Here is a 17,569-nt window from a genome sequence, read left to right as displayed (position 1 = left end):
AGGCTCTACCTGTTTGATGAACTCCGGGAAGCTGAGGATGGGCCCATTGTGGAAGACTGGATAATAAAAGACATAGGCCAGCATCCAGGGAAAGGAGTAGGAGGTCGACACAGCAGGCAGCTGCTGCCAGCAGAGCTCCAGGCTGAAGCTGGTGTAGTAGAGGCAGCGAACAGTCAGCGTGAACTGCAGCAGGTAGTACTCGTTTTCTGTCTTGTACCACCTTCTCTACAAAATCAAAAGGAGAGAACCACCTCTGAGTGGCCAGCAGCGACACTGTCCAGTCCCACTGCAGGTGCTGGCCAGGAGGGCCACCTTCATCTGAGAATCCTAGGGGGCTCTGGGAAGGCGACCTCTTTTTCAGGTAGAGCAGCTGTGCCATAAAGGGGTGTCGAAAACCAATGAACACCAGGTAAATCTCATTGGTAATCAAAGCAAGGCAGTTAATGAGCAGTAGGAAAAAGAATGTCTCTAATGTAAACTTAGCATTAGGACTGACACAACATAATGAAAGTTTTCCCAGATATGCATGTATCAGATACCCAGCGCATAAAGTGCAGATTAGCTACATCCAGTGGATACTCTGACAGCTTCTTCAACTATTCAGATAACAAAGAGGGGCTTAAAATGTCCCATGGGATTTCTGTCTTCAATGTATTTTTCTTTTGTCTCTTTTGTTATCAGTTTGGCTCTACATTTAGTTGAGTAGCATCTGTCAAATAAGCTTTACAGACAAATATTAAAAAATAAAAATTAAAAAAACAGTCCCTGCCCTCAATATGTTAAATTCTCATACAGGACATAAATGTGTAAACATGCAATTACAATACAGCATGAAACAAGAAATAACCTGTGCAAAAATATGCGTGGAACAAAAGATGAGAAGGAAAGTTAATATCAGGGAGTAAAATCATGAAGTATTTTCTAATTTCTATATTTTCGATGTTTTCTAAAAATACATTCAGTGAGAAAAACTATTTATGGAAATACATAGAAGAAATATAACTTGGGTCAAAGGAGAAAGTAATTAATTGGATCCATCAGGGTCTCTTAAAGCTGTACACAGAAAAACCAACCACTGAACAGAGTTTCTACTTCTTGTACAAGACTTTAACAGCCACCAAGGGGAAAGAGGATAATCATATCAGGAGAACCACATGTGCAAAAGCATGGAAACCCAGCTAGTTTCTAATCATATGATCTCCTTCCTCAATGTTTTTCAAATCACTGTAAAACATACAGAACAAATGAATATTTATTCACCTCCAACATCCATAACTGATGCTAACTGTCCCCAAAGAAATGATAAATGGAATTAGATTCTGTTTTTACACTTGCCAGGTCCCCAAAAAGTTAAGTATGAACTTGTTTTTTTTTTTTTTTTTTTTTTTGAGACGGAGTCTTGCTCTGTCGCCCGGGCTGGAGTGCAGTGGCCGGATCTCAGCTCACTGCAAGCTCCGCCTCCCGGGTTCACGCCATTCTCCTGCCTCAGCCTCCGGAGTAGCTGGGACTACAGGCGCCCGCCACCTCGCCCGGCTAGTTTTTTGTATTTTTAGTAGAGATGGGGTTTCACCGTGTTAGCCAGGATGGTCTCGATCTCCTGACCTCGTGATCCACCCATCTCAGCCTCCCAAAGTGCTGGGATTACAGGCTTGAGCCACCGCGCCTGGCCTGAACTTGTTTTCATTTTTACTGTAAATCTGTTTTTAAGCACATTTGCTTAAATGGTTGCCTAGTTAATCACTCTGGGAAGTATCTTTTGTTAAAATGGAGTGATTATCTGATATACTCTCATAAGTCCAGATTCTGACATATGTGCTTAAAATATTAGCCCCACATCATTAATGAGAGTGAGAAAAATTAAGGTAGACTAAAAACAGCAAAAAACACTTCAACTTTCAAAATGCTACAATTTTCACAAAATCACTTAACATAGATAGATAATCTTGTTTGACTATCAGAACAATCCCATGAGAAAGGAAGAGGATTTATTACTTCCATTTTCCAAATGATGAGATTGAGGCTCAGAGGCTAAATGACTGCTCCAGCTTCAGAGTAGGAAGAGATGGGGATTAGAAAAGACTAGAAACCAGGTCATCCATCTCACATTTCCCATCATGTTCCTTCCCATTACTGTGTCGATGCAGGGCACATGAATGCTAAGTGCAGTCACCTGGATCAATGAATGAGTGACTGAATGAATGAACAAAAATATAGATACCACAGGAGTTCCAGTCCCACAGTGATTGAAGAAACAATATCCAACACTGCCCAAGATTTTAAATGTGCCTATGGAGATCCTAGGGGGTTAGAGGGATAGGTGTGTGCAGTGTCCCCAAAGCTCTATGCGACACCTGGTCACTTACATGCTACTGTTTTATTGTGTCCCCGGTTTGTAAGAGCCAGCAGCTCTCAGAGCAGTATGTGATACTAAATGATCTGCTTTTTCTGTGGCCCTCTTTTATTACTTACCTTTAGAGCCTGAGGTCTAAGCCGTACTTTGAAAGAGAATCAGGTGGACAGGGATGATGGGAAGGTTGGTTCCAATAGACAGTGTAAGCATATGTAAATGTGTAAAGGGAAAGGTAAGCAGATTGGCCTGACTCAAAAAAACAGCTCCTGCCAGTTGGACAGTGTTTGGGAACCGGGCTAGGAAGGAGAAGGTCGATGAAGGTGGGAAACATTAATGGTCCTGCCCTAGGCACATGACCCCCAGTGTTTTCCAAGCTGTGCATCTCTCAGGCTGGCTATTCTCAGAGTCGACTGACCCCAAAGGTGAAGGGCTCTGAAGCCGAGTGCCCAGGACCAGATCCTGGAGCTGGGGCCTTGGACTTGTGTTCTTCTTGCCATGCATTTCTACCTTAAAAGAAAGCTCCCACTTCTGGATGGTTGAGAGTTCCACACAGACTCTCCCTTTTCTCCCCTGCAGCCACAGACCTTGGCAGCTCCAACTTGCACATGTAAAGGGTGTATTCAACAGACAAGTGAAAGAAGGAACCTCACACAGGCCTGAGATAGCCTGAGGGGCCTAAGCTTCATTTGCACAAGCAGGGCTAGGTTATTCCAGCTACCAAAGACAGAACCAGATAGTCCGGAGCTGTCCAGGAGATGCTACCCACTGCCCAGGAGATGATCAGAGAACACACAACAGAAATCAGAAAATGCAGTGCAAGAAGAATTTGCTGATGGGTGCAATCGCCTCAGCAAGGCACAGCAAACTCCTCAACTCGGAAGGCAGTCCCTCTGTCATCCACCATCCTCTGGGCCAAGTCTGATGTGCAATCATAAAATAAAAATGCACTGTTATTGTGACTAAGAAAAAAATAAAGCTAAAAGGTAAGTGCCTATAAAATTTTAACAATGCAAACAAAAGCTATAAAGAAGTGTGGTTTGAGCCCAGTGTCCTCCTCTATTAGCACAAACAACCGATAGGTGACTGAGTCTGTCAAAATGCCTCTGGGTTTACAAAAATGAAAGCTTGGTCTGTGCCCTTTGGAGACACCCCTTTGTTTTCACTATCTAAATTGAAAGAGCTTCCACTGGGTCACATGAGTAGATAATAAATCTGTTCCTGACCAGGCACAATGGCTCACACCTGTAATCCCAGCACTTTGGGAGGCCAAGGCGGGCAGATCACATGAAGCCAGGAGTTTCAGGCCAGCCCGACCAACATGGTGAAACCCCATCTCTACTAAAAATACAAAAATAAACTGGGTATGGTGGCAGGTACCTGTAGTCCCAGCTACTCGGTTGACTGAGGCATGAGAATCGCTTGAACCCAGGAGGCGGAGGTTGCAGTGAACCAAGATCGTGCCACTGCACTTCAGCCTGGGTGACAGAGCAAGACTCCATTTCAATAAATGAATAAATGAATCTGTTCAATCAACTAGGAAGAAGAAAAAGACCTGACTTACCACCACAGAGCCACTGTGGTCATCAGATGAGTTGAGTGATGTGTACATTCCCTATAAATTGTAGGGCACTCTCCAGATGATTTTTAGTAAATCATCTGTTTGTTTCTTCTCTCTTTGTTCCTAGCCCTCTGGCCCTGTGACATCTGGCACTCCACATGCCTACCCAAACTCTGAGAGATGGTACAGGGCCAGCCCTGGGTAATCTCACAGGGCTAAAACACAGCCAGGAATGACAGGACTGTAGAACGCACCAGTAGGGTTCACATGTAGCAACCCCGTATGGCCACTATGGGGAGCCCCATCACAGTTCTACAATCATCTCGTCTGAAAACCAAGGTGTCTACTGGGATCAAGGCAAAGCCAAAGGGGCCTTCTCCGGATTCCCGATGGTAACAGGAAGACACTTACCTTAACTTCCTCCACACCCTGCAGCCTCAGTGTGGAGAGCAGGAGGAGAGAACAGAGCCACGACAGGAGCTGAGACCGGAACTGGGCCACGCAGAAAGAGATGGTGGTATGGAGCAAAACCATGGCCACACCAGGGGTCCCCAGCACACACCAGCAGGCCCACATCCCATACAGCATGAGAATCCAGGGTCTGTGCTGCAGACAGGGTGGGGTCCAACCAGAGAGAGACAGGGAGGGAGAGGAGAGGGAGGAAAAGAAAGAGAAGTGAGCTCATGGAATTGATCCTGTAAGAGGATCACGTTTAATTACCCAATAAAGAAACTCTAATATCATTGCCCTGGGAATTTTGGTACAAAACAAACAAGATTCAGAGGGACTTTCCACATTAACCCCCAGAGTCCCATCAGCTCCACCCAGAAGCAAGTAACCACTCTCCTGCCTTCAACCAAAGCCACCCAGACCCCTGGGACACACAACAATAAGATATTGGATTGACTTTTCAACAGACACAATGGAAGCCAGAAGACAGCTGGAAAACTGCCAACTGGACCACATCCTACATACACCATCCTTCAGAAGTGAAGGTGAGAGGAAGTATCAGTACACATTTCTAGGAAGACTTCTTAAGAAATCTGGATCATCTAAACCACAAAAGACTTTCCAAAGTCTAAGCCAGAGATTTTAAATATGTAGGGATTTTTCCATTTTTGATTTTTTGCATATTGATTAGTCAAATTTATGTCATAGAAAAATTGCATCTTACCTGCTTTATGAGCTACTGAAGACTTTGCATCATCTACCTTATTGATACATTTATTCCCATTTTAGGAGAATCACAGATTTTTATCTAATAATCAAGTAATTTATAGTTATCACATTGAATAAGTAGATGAATTAACATGTCTTTGCTTCATGATATAACTTTGATCAGATCTGATGGGGAAATCCTTATTTAAAAACTATAATGTTTTAACTTTGAGACGCAAGATATCATTGTGGTTCAATGATTCAAGCTTTGAAGTCTAACTGCCTAAATTCAAATGCTTGTGTCTCATAACTACCTGTGTAACCTGAGGTAAATGACTCCATCTCTGTGGATTAATTTCTTCATATATAAAACTGTAATATCCCAGCACTTTGGGAGGCCAAGACAGGCGCATCACTTAAGGTCAGGAGTTTGAGACCAGCCTGACCAACATGGCATAAACCCCATCTCTACTAAAAATACAAAAATTAGCCAGGTGTGGTAGGTGACTGCAATCCCAACTACCCAGGAGGCTGAGGCAGGAGAATCCCTGGAACCCGGTAGGCAGAGGTTGCTGTGAGCTGAGATCGCACCATTGCACTCCAGCCTAGGCAACAGAGCAAGACTCCATCTCAAAAACAAAACAAAACAAAACTGAAATAATAACAGTATCTCCTTCATGGGGTGTATACACAGGAAGGACTCTACAAATACAGTTGTTATTCCCATAGGGAAATGTGATGTCTCACAGGTATGCATTTTAAAATGTGGACCCCAGGAACACACTGAACTGAAAAGTGAGAAGTGCCTGAATTTAAGTCTTCTTGTGGAGCCAAAGACTTTTCACGGCAAGATAGGTGTAGAGTGTAAATTGCAAATCCCATGCTTTGATGCTAACACTTTCAAAATATTGCCTACCTACTATTCTTTCCCAAACCTATACTCTAGTTCAAGAGAGAACATTTTAAATATGAGACTAGGTCAGCCATTTTTAAGTTCCAGGAAAACCAGAGAAATGTCAAGTTCAGTTTTACTATTTTTCCATCCTACTACCCACAGAAAACAGCCACATAAATTTGCTTCAAACCCTCACCTCTGGGCAGAGTCCAATTATAAGGAATACGTCGCCAAAGACTATTTGAAGAAGTAGTTTTAACAAATGAAAAAAAGAGGTTCTTTTCCAACATGACCTACAGCATTTACCAATGGAATTCTTTTTCGTGCATGTGTGGCTATATACATAGACACAGTTATGTTTTTATTAAGTGCTATTTGATCCCTTTGGAAAAAGCCTGTTTGCTAGGATTCATCTGGGAACTTACCACAGTCTGAAGCTGCTTCAACTTGGAAAATGCTGTAAGAACCTTCAGGAAATACTTCACAGTGCTGTGCAAACCCCATTTACTGGAGAGACTCTACGATGAATTTAACAGTGGTCTCCAAAGCCACCTTGAGGCAGACAAATTGGTCCCATATTCATCCCCCACTGTTTCCCCACTGCCAAACGGTACAGGCAGACGACACTTAATACTGGTCTAAGACATCACAGGACACGCTCTCACGTGAGCCTCATGTTCTCTACCCATCTTAGGATTACGCACTGATTCTCCCCAGGTACAAGCAACTCTACTATATACATTCATGATGCACAGGCCATGAAAAGATGTGAATAACGCAAAAAGAATCAGCTACACAAAACTGTTGTATAGATTAGAATCCCACTACAATGTTGATTTTCATACTTTGTCTATAAAAATGCCATTGGAATGAATCCTATCCTCAAAACACCATTAAAATCCTGCAAGAGGAGAATCACTTGAACCTGGGAGGCAGAGGTTACAGTGAGCCAAGATCGCACCATTGCACTCTAGCCTGGGAGACAAGAGTGAAACTCCATCTCAAAATAAGTAACAAAGAAGTAAATAAAATCCTGCTAGAGCAGAATCAGCCTCCCATGCCTTGCAATCCAACTGGCATCATGGCAGGGCAGTCCCCATTATAGATGTAGCCCTTAGGGCACAGCTGCCCGACCACAATCCTTCCCATGCACATACCTAGATCTCAAGCACTATGAAGAGGGTTCCAGGATTAACGGGTGACATGGCCCAGCAGGGTGAGCAGCAGCATGGACAGCCTGCTCCTCTGGGCAGCAGAAGAGCTTTTTCTAAGCATTTCAAAGGCCAGTTTCATAAGCAAAGGCCTAAGGCTAGCCCTGTCCCATCCATCTCTACTCCAAATGTGTGTATGTGTTTATCAACCTTTTTTCTCTCTTAAGTAAAAATGCTTAACTATCAGTATTAAGCCTCTGACATCAACCAGGCCAGAATTTTTTTTTAACTTTTCAAAAATAAAAAAATAAAATGTTTTGCATTTTGTTCCAAAACAACACTTCTGACTCAACACTAGAAAGGCTTTCAGATTTTTTTTCCCAAGTTCTCAAGGTAATAAGAGCAGACATACAAGATTTGGTCATACACGTACTGTACATCAAACTCAAGTTGAAAAACACACCTAAACACCAAAATAGCCCAATTCATTTAAATTACAAGGTTCAAATCATGAATATGATTGGGAATTACTTGTTACTTGAAAGAAGACACAAAGAATCACATTGATCACATCAAGTGTATAAGTAAAACATGGCCTTAATGTTGGATTGTGAGGTTTCTGATTTATAAATTTAGATTCCAATTGCATACAACTTTTATATAATGTTCTCAGATTTTTATTGAGATAGTTGTATTCACATATACATACAAGAGATATCCCTTGTACACTTTACCCAGTTTCTTCCTATGGCACATTGTTTAAAACCACAAATATCATAACCAGGATATTGATGTTACTGCAATGCACCAAACTTATTCAGATTTCCCTAGTTTCACTTGTATTCATTTATGTGTGTGTTTAGTTCTATACAATTTTATCACACGTATAGGTTTGGTATCTACCACAGCAAAAATGCAGAACAGCTCCATCACCACAAGGATTCCTCATGTTGCCATTTTATACCACATTCACCTCCTTCCCACTCCCCTCATCACCCCCATCCCTAATCCTGACAACCAATAACCTCTTCTCCATTTCAAAGATTGGCTTTTTTCACTCAGCGTAATTTCCTACAGATTCCTTCAAGTTGCTGTATCAATGGTTTCCTCCTTTTCATCGCTGAGTAGTGTTCCATGATGTGGATATACCACAGCTTGTTAGCCATTTACCTACTGGAAGCTATCTAGGCTGTTTCCATTTTGGGGCTATTACAAATAAAACTTATGCAAACATACATATATAGATTTTTGTGTAAAAATAAGTTTTCATTTCTCTGGGATAAATGCCCAAGATCACACTTGCTGGGGTGCAAGGTAGTTGCATATTTAGCTCTATAATAAACTATAAAACATTTTCCAGCATGGCTGTAGCATTATACTTTCCTGCCAGCAATGCATGTGTGATCCAGTTTATTCACATCTTTGCCAGCATTTGGTGCTGTTACTATGTTCTATCTGAGCCATTCTGGTTAAGTGTGTAATGACATCTCATTGTGGTTTCAATTTGAATTTATCATGCTCTTGCTGGAGCACAGGATGACAGCCCCACTGGAACTACTCTGACCCTCCCTTAATGCTCTTTATTCCAGGTTCTTCCATTTCTAATAGAAGATGAAACAGCAGGGGAAGAGGGAAAATGTTTAAAAATCTGATGAAAAATAAGAAAGTATACTCTATTTATGTAGCAGTGGAGACAAAGCCAGACTGAGAACGCTATGGCCTCTCTGATGAGACATAGATCTTACTAACCCTGATTGACTTAAGCAGGCATCCTTCCCCTCTGCTCCCTGGGTCTGAACCACTCTCAAAATGGGGTCTGACTCTACTTGATAGTCTCCTTTAACAGGCTAAACTCCTGCTTTGTTTAGATTACAGTAATGTGAGCCCAGAATCTAGCACAGTGCCCAGCATATATCAAGTGTTTCATAACTACTGGATGGAAAGATGGAGAGAATAGTTGCATGGATGGATAGCTGGGTAGATGGATATGCTTTCCCAAGTCTTGGGATTTAACCTTGTGATCATGAGTAAGAAGAAAGAAAACAGTACTAAAATGTGGGCTTTGGAACCCATTAAAGTGAAAACCTACTGTCTTCCAAAGTCTCTACTTGTCCTACTTAACCCGTTATAAACAAAGGCTGTTTTGCCAATGCAGGTAGAATGGAAGAGACATTTCACATCTCACCGCCTATTACCTGTTTGCCACTCACAGCATCTCTTAACTGTACTTCTGTTGGGGGGAATCTCCAATAGTTAACAACTGATGGGGCACAGGTACCAATCCAGGAAAGTGCTATAGAGCCTTCTATCCATCACCCCCGCAGAGTCTCCCGGGAGAATAACCAGTTGAGCTGGCAGAGCTCCAAGGATGGAATCAGTGACCCTAAGGAAAGACTACAGATTTGCTCTTTCTTTTGAAATCCATACTCTTACAACCTTCTTCATAAGGAGTCAAGAAAAACTGCCAGACAATGCCCCTTCTCACACCATCTGTTTCTACTTCAGCTCATTCTGTGCCAAGGGCGCCAAGTGATGGTAGGATGTGCCTGAGTGGGTTCCCTCCTTAGAGTTCACCTCTGTAGGGAGGAATGAAAGTGTACAGCCTTGGTCAGAATTCCTGTTGGCAACATTATCAGATGTCCCTGCCTGTTAATTCTTTTTGCACATCTGCCAAGAAACCACTTAATGGGAGCATTATTTGGGAAATAAGAATGGGAATCAATCAATATTCTTATGTATGACATAATTTATTACATACTACATAATCAATAGCGGCTCTACTGAAATATATATGTCTTATATACACATATATATTTATATACAATCTCCCCAAACAGAAAGATACAACCCACCCATCCCAGAGTGTGAAAAACTGCATTCTAGCCTGCTTTTCCCTGGGAGTAAAGGCCAGCAGGCCCCTACAAAAGGAATTTCATCCCTTCTTAAACATGCATTGATGGAGGTAGAAAGGGGCTGATTCCAGGAGAACCATTAGCACATGGTATTTCTATTCGGTGCATGGATTTGGGAATGTCCTGGAAAAAAAGCCCTGCTCCCTGCAGCCTTCCAGAGGTTGGTTAACTCATCTCACTCAGCACCATGGGTCAGGCTTCTCAGCCCTTTTCATATCTTGCACCTGATGAGCTCAGCCCATCAGCCAATAGCTAATGATGTGGGTTCTCCCCATCAGAGGCACAGTGAGAACCCAGCTGTGTGGTTAGCAACAGCACCCACCCTCAGCCCTACACCAGGCCAGTCTTCTCAAAAAGTTCACACGGGGGTATTTTTTGGTTCTGAGGGCAGAGAACACAATGTCTCAGGTGGTGGTAAGGCCACAGTTGGCATTCATGAAAGGAGGCAACTGACCCGTGACATCCAATCCAATCATAACAAACGCACAGCCAAAGCTCAGAGCCGTGATTCAGCCTTCCCTCCAGGGCCACTGGCTCCTGATGAAGTCTCACCAAAACCCAAAGAGAGAGCCTTATCCAGGGAAAGGGTGTTTAACTGAGCCAAGGAACTCAGTGGAAAGTTTTATTTCTTACCATGGCAAAAAAAAAAAAAAGATAGATCATGCTTTTGAAAATAAAAATAACCTGCCACCTCTCCGTGGGAGGAGGTGCAGCAAGCCAAGGAAGAGACGAGATTAGGTATTAGATAAAGGAGAAGGCTAGAATCTTTCAGGGCTTAAGGCTATAGCAGCAAGAATTGCTAAAGCCTGTCCCTGCATAGTATTACCTATAGTTTAGGATGCCTCAGAGAATGGGGAGGAAAAAAAAAAAGGACAACTGCAGCCCAAATCTTCCACCCTGAATAAGTACCAAAAACAACAACCCGAATTAAGGCCATCTGGAACACTTAGTCCAGGTGGTGAAAGCAGAGAGCTAATGAGGCCAACGCTGTGGTTCATACTTATGTAAGGGCCAAGCAAACTCAGACAAAGAAAGCACTGTGCCCCAGCCACAGGCCGAACCCGGCCCACCAGCTGTCTCACAAATCAAACCTGCGGTCGCCCAGAGGATGAGAGAGGCACATACAGAGGGAGATGACTCAGTGCTCACTCTGCCTCATTCCAAGAAAAATGCAAAAGAACACCTCCTACGGACATTGGATAAGATGCGCTCTGCAGAGAAAAAGACTATTCCACCTGTCCAGCCCTGCCTGGTAACAAGATGCAGGAAGCTGAAACAAGTGAACTCCATTTCCTTCAAGCCACAGCTCAAAAGCCACCTTCTCGGAGGCCTGCCCTGACACCAGAATGGCAGGTGAGGCCCCACACCTTCTCCCACCATAGCATGCCCAGCCAACCACATCAGGTACAGAACAGTGAGCAGTATTTGCTTTCCTAACTTCCCACTCAACTGTGACTCCCCAAGAGAAGGGGCTGTGTTTCTCAATCCTTTCCCCCAGGACCCAAGACAAGCTTGAAAAGACCATCAGCATGGGAACATTGCTACGGATGCTAGACACGGCCTATGCCCTTGAGGATTTTGGAATCTCAAGATGGTCACCTCCATTCTTGAATACCATAAACTGCTCTCAGGAGAAATGCCAGCAGATGACAGCAGCAGACACCACCTATTGGGCTGTCCTCATGTGCAAGCATAACCTTGAAAAACGTTTGCTTATCAGACCCTCTCCACAACTCCACGAAGCCAGCAGTGCCATCCCGCTTGCACAACTGTGGAAACAGCCTTAGAGATATTCAGGAACTTGCTTAAGGTTACACAGCTTGAGAGTGGCAATGCAGGGATTGACCCTAATGCTCTTAACCACACCCAATACTGCCTCCCACAAGAGGAGCAGCAAGAACTCAAAGGTACAAGCAAATTAAAAGAAGGGACATCTATATCCTAATATAGCTAGATTTCTGATAGTGTCAGGTGCAAAACAGGAGCTGAACGTGGAGGAGGTTTGGAAAGAGGGAGGGGCATTTAATCAGGAACAGGTAATTAATCTCAATCATGCGTTCTCAACAAGGGTTGTATCTCCTTCAAACGAGGTGGAGTGGGGCAGATTTTGTAGGCTAGACCTAGGGATAAAATGGAAATTAAAATTAGTGATGACTGGGCATAGTGGCTCACACCCGTAATCCCAGCACTTCGTAAAGCAGAGGTGGGAGGATCGCTTGAAGCTAGGAGTCTGAGACCAGCAAGACTCCATCTCTATTGTTTTTTAATAATTTAACATTTGAAGAATATTAGTACTATATTTTGTCTCAGTTTTAGGTTACTTGTTGGTTACTGGGGGCAAGAAAACCTTACTCCTTATGCATAAAGCACAGACATACGTACAGTAAATAAAGAGATATATACAGGATATCTGTAGTACTCAAATTTCACAGAGGAGGAGAGATGATCAGGAAAAAAATTATCTAGAAAGGTGCCTCAGGGACAATACTGAAAAAAATTTAAGAAACACTGATCTACAGGAAGCAAACAGGAAGAACAAGAACAAGGGTTAGAGGCAAAGGAGAGATGAGGCCATGTGGGTCCTGATGCGCGTGGCCCAGAGACATCAGGGGGACAGATGAAAACACAGTGTCCCCAGGGCAACTCCACCTTTCCTTCTGCCCATCATTTCATTCTTCCATGTGCTCAGTTAAAAATATACGAAATATCTGGCCAGGTGCTCATGCCTGTAACCCCAGCACTTTGGGAGGGTGAAATGGGAGGATCACTTGAGGCCAGGAGTTCAAGACCAGTCTGGGCAAAATAGCGAGATCTCATCTCTACAAAAAGTTTTTAAAATTAGCCAGGTGTGGTGTCACAGCCTGTAGTCCAAGCTACTCAGGAGCTGAGGAAGGAGGATTGCTTAAGCCCAGGAGTTCGAGGTTACAGTGAGCCATGATTACACCACTGCACTCCAGCCCGGGAAGCACAATGAGATCCTGTCTGTAAAGGAAAAAAAAATCACACAGTGCTGGTGGCTGTAGGGTAGGCCCTCCTTTGGCTTTACTATGTAATGTGTTACTAAGTAGTTATACCAATATATATTCAACACCCTTTCTGGATCAGTTCAGGCAGCTAACGCTAATATCATCAGGGGATTTTTGTTTTGTGTTTGCCAAACTAGAAAGCATCAAATGATATCTTATTGTAGTTTTAAGATGCATTTGTTTGATTACTAATGAATTTAACATTTTTTCATATGTTTATTGGTCATTTATGTTTCCTCTTCTACAAATTCCTATTCATATCTTATACCATTTTTCTATTGAGTGTCTTTTTTATGAAATTTCTTTATTCCATATGCCAATCTTTTGTCAGTTTGCAAATTACTTCTCCACTACTGACTTGCCTTTCCACTTTTCTATTGTGTCACTGGATAAAAAGTTTTCAATTTTAATGTAAATTTATCAGTGTTTTCCTCTATAATTTGCACTTTTTGTATCTTGTATAAAAAAAAACTCTCTGTGCCAGCATCAATATTCTATGTCATATTTTCTAAAAGTTTAATACTTTTGATTTTCATTTTAACTCCTTAATTCATATAGAAAATTATTATGAGGTAACCATATGTATACTTTCTAGTTTGACAAAAGTAGATCTTGTTTTTATTGCTTTTCAACTTAATTTCCATAATTACTTATTAATCCATAATTAAAAGTCAAAAAAATAGATATTGCTGTAAATGTGATAAAAAGGGAACACTTTCACACTACTGGTAGAAGTGTAAATTACTACAACCACTATAGAAAACAGTATGGGAATTCCTTAAGGAACTAAAAGTAGAACTACCATTTGATCCAGCAATCCCGCTACTGGGTATCTACCCAAAGGAAAAGAAGTCATTGTATGAAAAAGGCACACGCACCTGCATGTTTATAGCAGCACAATTTGCACTTGCAAAGATATGGAACCAATCTAAGTGCCCATCAAGCAACGAGTGGATAAAGAAAATGTGGTATACATACACCATGGAATACTACTCAGTCATAAAGAGGAAAGAAATAATGTCTTTTGCAGCAACTTGGTTGGAGCTGGAGGCCATTGTTCTAAGTGAAGTAAGTCAGGAACGGAAAACCAAATATCATATGTTCTCATTTATAAGGAGGAGCTAAGCTATTAAGACACAAAGGCATAAGAATGTATAATGGACTTTGGGGCTTCAGAGGGAAAGGTTGTGGGGGTGAGGAATAAAAGACTACATATTGTCTACAGTATATACTGCTTGGGTGACAGGTACACTAAAATTTCATAAATCACCACTGAAGAATTTATCCATGTAACCAAAAACCACCTGTACTCCAAAAACTATTGAAACAAAAAAACATGGAAAAAATCTCCCTACAATAATAGACCTATCTATCTTTATGTTTATGAACACTTTTGTTTTATATATTTTGAAGCAAATAAACTTAGGAGTTTTAATATCTTCCTAATAAGAAATGAACTCTTTGTCATTCAACAGCAGCCCTCTTTGTCACCAGTAATGCTCTTTGCCGCTATTAATAAAACTGCACCAGCAGTTTGTCAGAGGGAGAGGGGGTTTAATATTTGCCTGGAATATCTTTTCATACTTTTACTTTCAAATTATGTATTCTTCTGTTTTAAGGATATCCAGCTAAGAAAAGCCTCTCTGAGCTCCGTTTTGGTTTTTGTTTTCCTTTATTTCTCTTTCTTTTTTTCATCTAGTCTGACAATCTTCATTTTTTTTGAGAATCCACTAATGTTGATTGTAATGACTGACATATTTAAACTTATTTTAACCATTTCTTTTATGCTTTCTCTTTGTCCCACTTTTCCCTGTTTCATCTTTTAAGGATGAAATGTCTAACACATGAAGTTCATCATATTTTAAAGGGATTAAAAAAACTGATACTATATTATTGATCCTATCTTGCAGAGGACAACTGCTAGGTTTTGAAAGTTTGTCCCCTTCAAAACTGGTGCTGAAATTTAATCCCCAGTGTGGCAATATTGTGAGGTACAGCCTTTAAGAAGCAATTGGATCATGAGGGCTCTGCCTTCATTAATGGATTAATTCATTCATAGGTTGTATTAGTCTGTTTACACAGTGCTATAAAGAACTACCTGAGACTGGGTAATTTATGAAGAGGAGGTTTAATTAACTCACACTCCCACAGACTTAACAGGAAGTATGACTGGAAGGCCTCAGGAAACCTACAATCATGGCGGAAGGCAAAGGGGAAGCAAGCACAGCTTACCACGGCAGAGCAGAAGAGAGAATGAGCGAAGCGGGGAGTGCTAGACTTTCAAACAACCAGATCTCATACGAACTCTATCATGAGAACAGTAAGAGGGAAGTCTGCCCCCATGATTCAGTCACCTTCCACCAGGCTCCTCCTCCAAGACGTGGAGATTACAATTTGACATGAGATTTGGGTAGGGACACAGAGCCAAACCGTATCATGAATTAATGAGATACCATGGGAGTGGGACTGGCAGCTTCGTAAGAAGAGGAAAAGATACCTGAGCTATCGTGCTCACCACCTGATCTCCTACATGGCCTCAGGACTGCAGAGACGCCAGCAAGAAGGCCCTCACCAGATGTGGCTCCTCAACCTTGGACTTCCCAGCCTCCATAACTGTGTAAATTCCTTTTCTTCATAAATTACTAAATAAGTTCATTTTCTTACAAAATTACTCAGTTTTATGTATTCTAGGCAACAAAAATTCATTAAGACCATAAATGAAGATGCAGTGAAAACCTTTGCTCAGGTTAGAAAGCTAATCAGTGACCAAACTAAGGACCAAACATGAGTAATACAATGTCTAGCACTCTTCCACTACACAATTAACTTAGTACAATCCTCGAAGTACATCATCTTCCCCTCACAGAGGTCAAGAAAAACCAGTATGAAGCTATTCATTTTACATATAGGAAAACTAAGACTTATGGTAATAAGTCATTTACACATGGGTGGGAAAACTTTGTTACAAATTAAAATGTTAAATTTCCAGAAATTTTGAATTCTTGGGGAAGAAAAACTTAACAGAAATTTGTGGGAGAAAAGAAAACCATTAACGAGGGCTGAGGTAGATATATTTATTACTAGCTTATGAACAAAAATATTGTTATTAGGTCTGCTCACAAAGTTATATGAAATTTTAAAATATATTCAGATCTGACAACGTCTCATATTTTGGATTTTGCCAGTTCAGCAGCCACTTGAGTACAAAAAAAAATCAATATCATATTTAAGAGGAAGTTAATATGCTATTGGGATTTCCTATCTTCCAGGGTTAGAAGCAATGCCCAGGAAGCACCAATTTTCAGGAAAGAGTCAGAAACTGGCTCAAGTTAGGTGCACGTCTCTAACCACAGGGCATCCTGTTTCTGTATCTCACTTTCTGGTCTCAATCTCCAGAGGTTTCTGTTTCTCTTCTACTTCAGTTTTATCACTTCCGGGAACCTCTGAGAATCAAAACATTTTTCCTAGGTTGACTTCCAAATCAGGTTTTGGTTGTGTCTTGTTTTTACTCAGTAAATTTCCAAGCACAGACTTTTTCCTCCATCAGGAATCTATAGCAAGCAAGAAGCATTTATCAGAGGCCTCTGGGCAACACCCTGGCCCCAGGTGACAGAAAGATCCCCCTGGCAGCATACCAGGTCCCTTGCTAGCTAGACCTGTGAACAGGGTCTCAATCCTGCCTCATATAAAAGTAGTTTTCAAATAACCACTTTGAAGAATCTTTCATTATCTAAGCCAGACCAAGGCAAGAGCAAAATGCTACTGGACTTCCCATCTAAAACAGCAACAGCAGCATAAACTACTTGACATTAAAATTATTCCCACTTCTTAAGTAAATCATCAATTTTCTTCTGAATTTGAACTCGTCTAGATTCTCAACAACAGGCAACTTTTTGATAAATTGATCGGAAGTGATCTTAAAGACCACCACCACCCTCCATGGTTAGTTTTACTCTACCACCTTTATATTCAATGTCTGAAAATAAGTTGGAGAAAGTAAGTGCAGGATATGAACTATGAACTTTTATCTTAAATGTTATATTGATCGTTAACAACTTTATCATTTTTTCCAGGCTCCCAATGCTAATATTCATGTCTTCTGATTCCTAGCTTGGACTCTTTCTTTATAAGAAGCAAAGGAAAAACACACTTAAAAGGTAACAACACAAATAATCATACCTTTCTTGCCAGCAGTGTGGCCATTTGAGACACTACCATGTGGCCAAGGAGAAGCCACACCAGCCACTGCTTCCCCCATTCCATCCAGAAGCTCCACTCAAAGTCAGTCGCATCCTAAATAGGACAAAATAGGAGTTTATCAGAGGGATTTCAGTACACATCTGAGTCAGAATACAAACTCCAGTTAATAAAACTGGAAAGAAGGTCGGTGTAAGTCCAAACTCTGTACAGGATTTACACACTTCTAGCCTTTCCCCATCCACCTGTACACTCCCCTCCAGCTTGCTATTAGTTAATGGCAAAAACTGCAATTACTTTTGCACCAACCTAACAGAATCAT

At 41.5% G+C, this 17,569-nt stretch overlaps 1 protein-coding gene across 9 annotated transcripts in view; it reads right to left on the bottom strand.

Annotated features, from left to right (window-relative positions):
- The window catches only part of HHAT (hedgehog acyltransferase), a 352,024-nt gene that overhangs the window by 270,687 nt on the left and 63,768 nt on the right, over positions 1 to 17,569 (bottom strand). For 7 of the 9 annotated variants that reach the window (XM_011938280.1, XM_011938271.1, XM_011938263.1 and 4 more), the window contains 3 exons: positions 17,230 to 17,343; positions 4,320 to 4,514; positions 10 to 225 (listed from right to left, as the gene is read on the bottom strand). In XM_011938280.1, coding sequence (XP_011793670.1) covers positions 10 to 225; positions 4,320 to 4,514; positions 17,230 to 17,343 — 525 coding nt within the window. The remainder of the gene's footprint in view (positions 1 to 9; positions 226 to 4,319; positions 4,515 to 17,229; positions 17,344 to 17,569) is intronic. The other 2 variants (XM_011938304.1, XM_011938312.1) reach the window with 2 other exon arrangements.

This window comes from Colobus angolensis, unplaced genomic scaffold (assembly GCF_000951035.1).
Source record: "Colobus angolensis palliatus isolate OR3802 unplaced genomic scaffold, Cang.pa_1.0 Scaffold100, whole genome shotgun sequence".
NCBI classification, from domain to species: Eukaryota; Metazoa; Chordata; class Mammalia; order Primates; family Cercopithecidae; genus Colobus; species Colobus angolensis.
The sequence above is the reverse complement of the archived record's forward strand: the minus strand, read 5'-3'. Positions and strand labels throughout refer to the sequence as shown.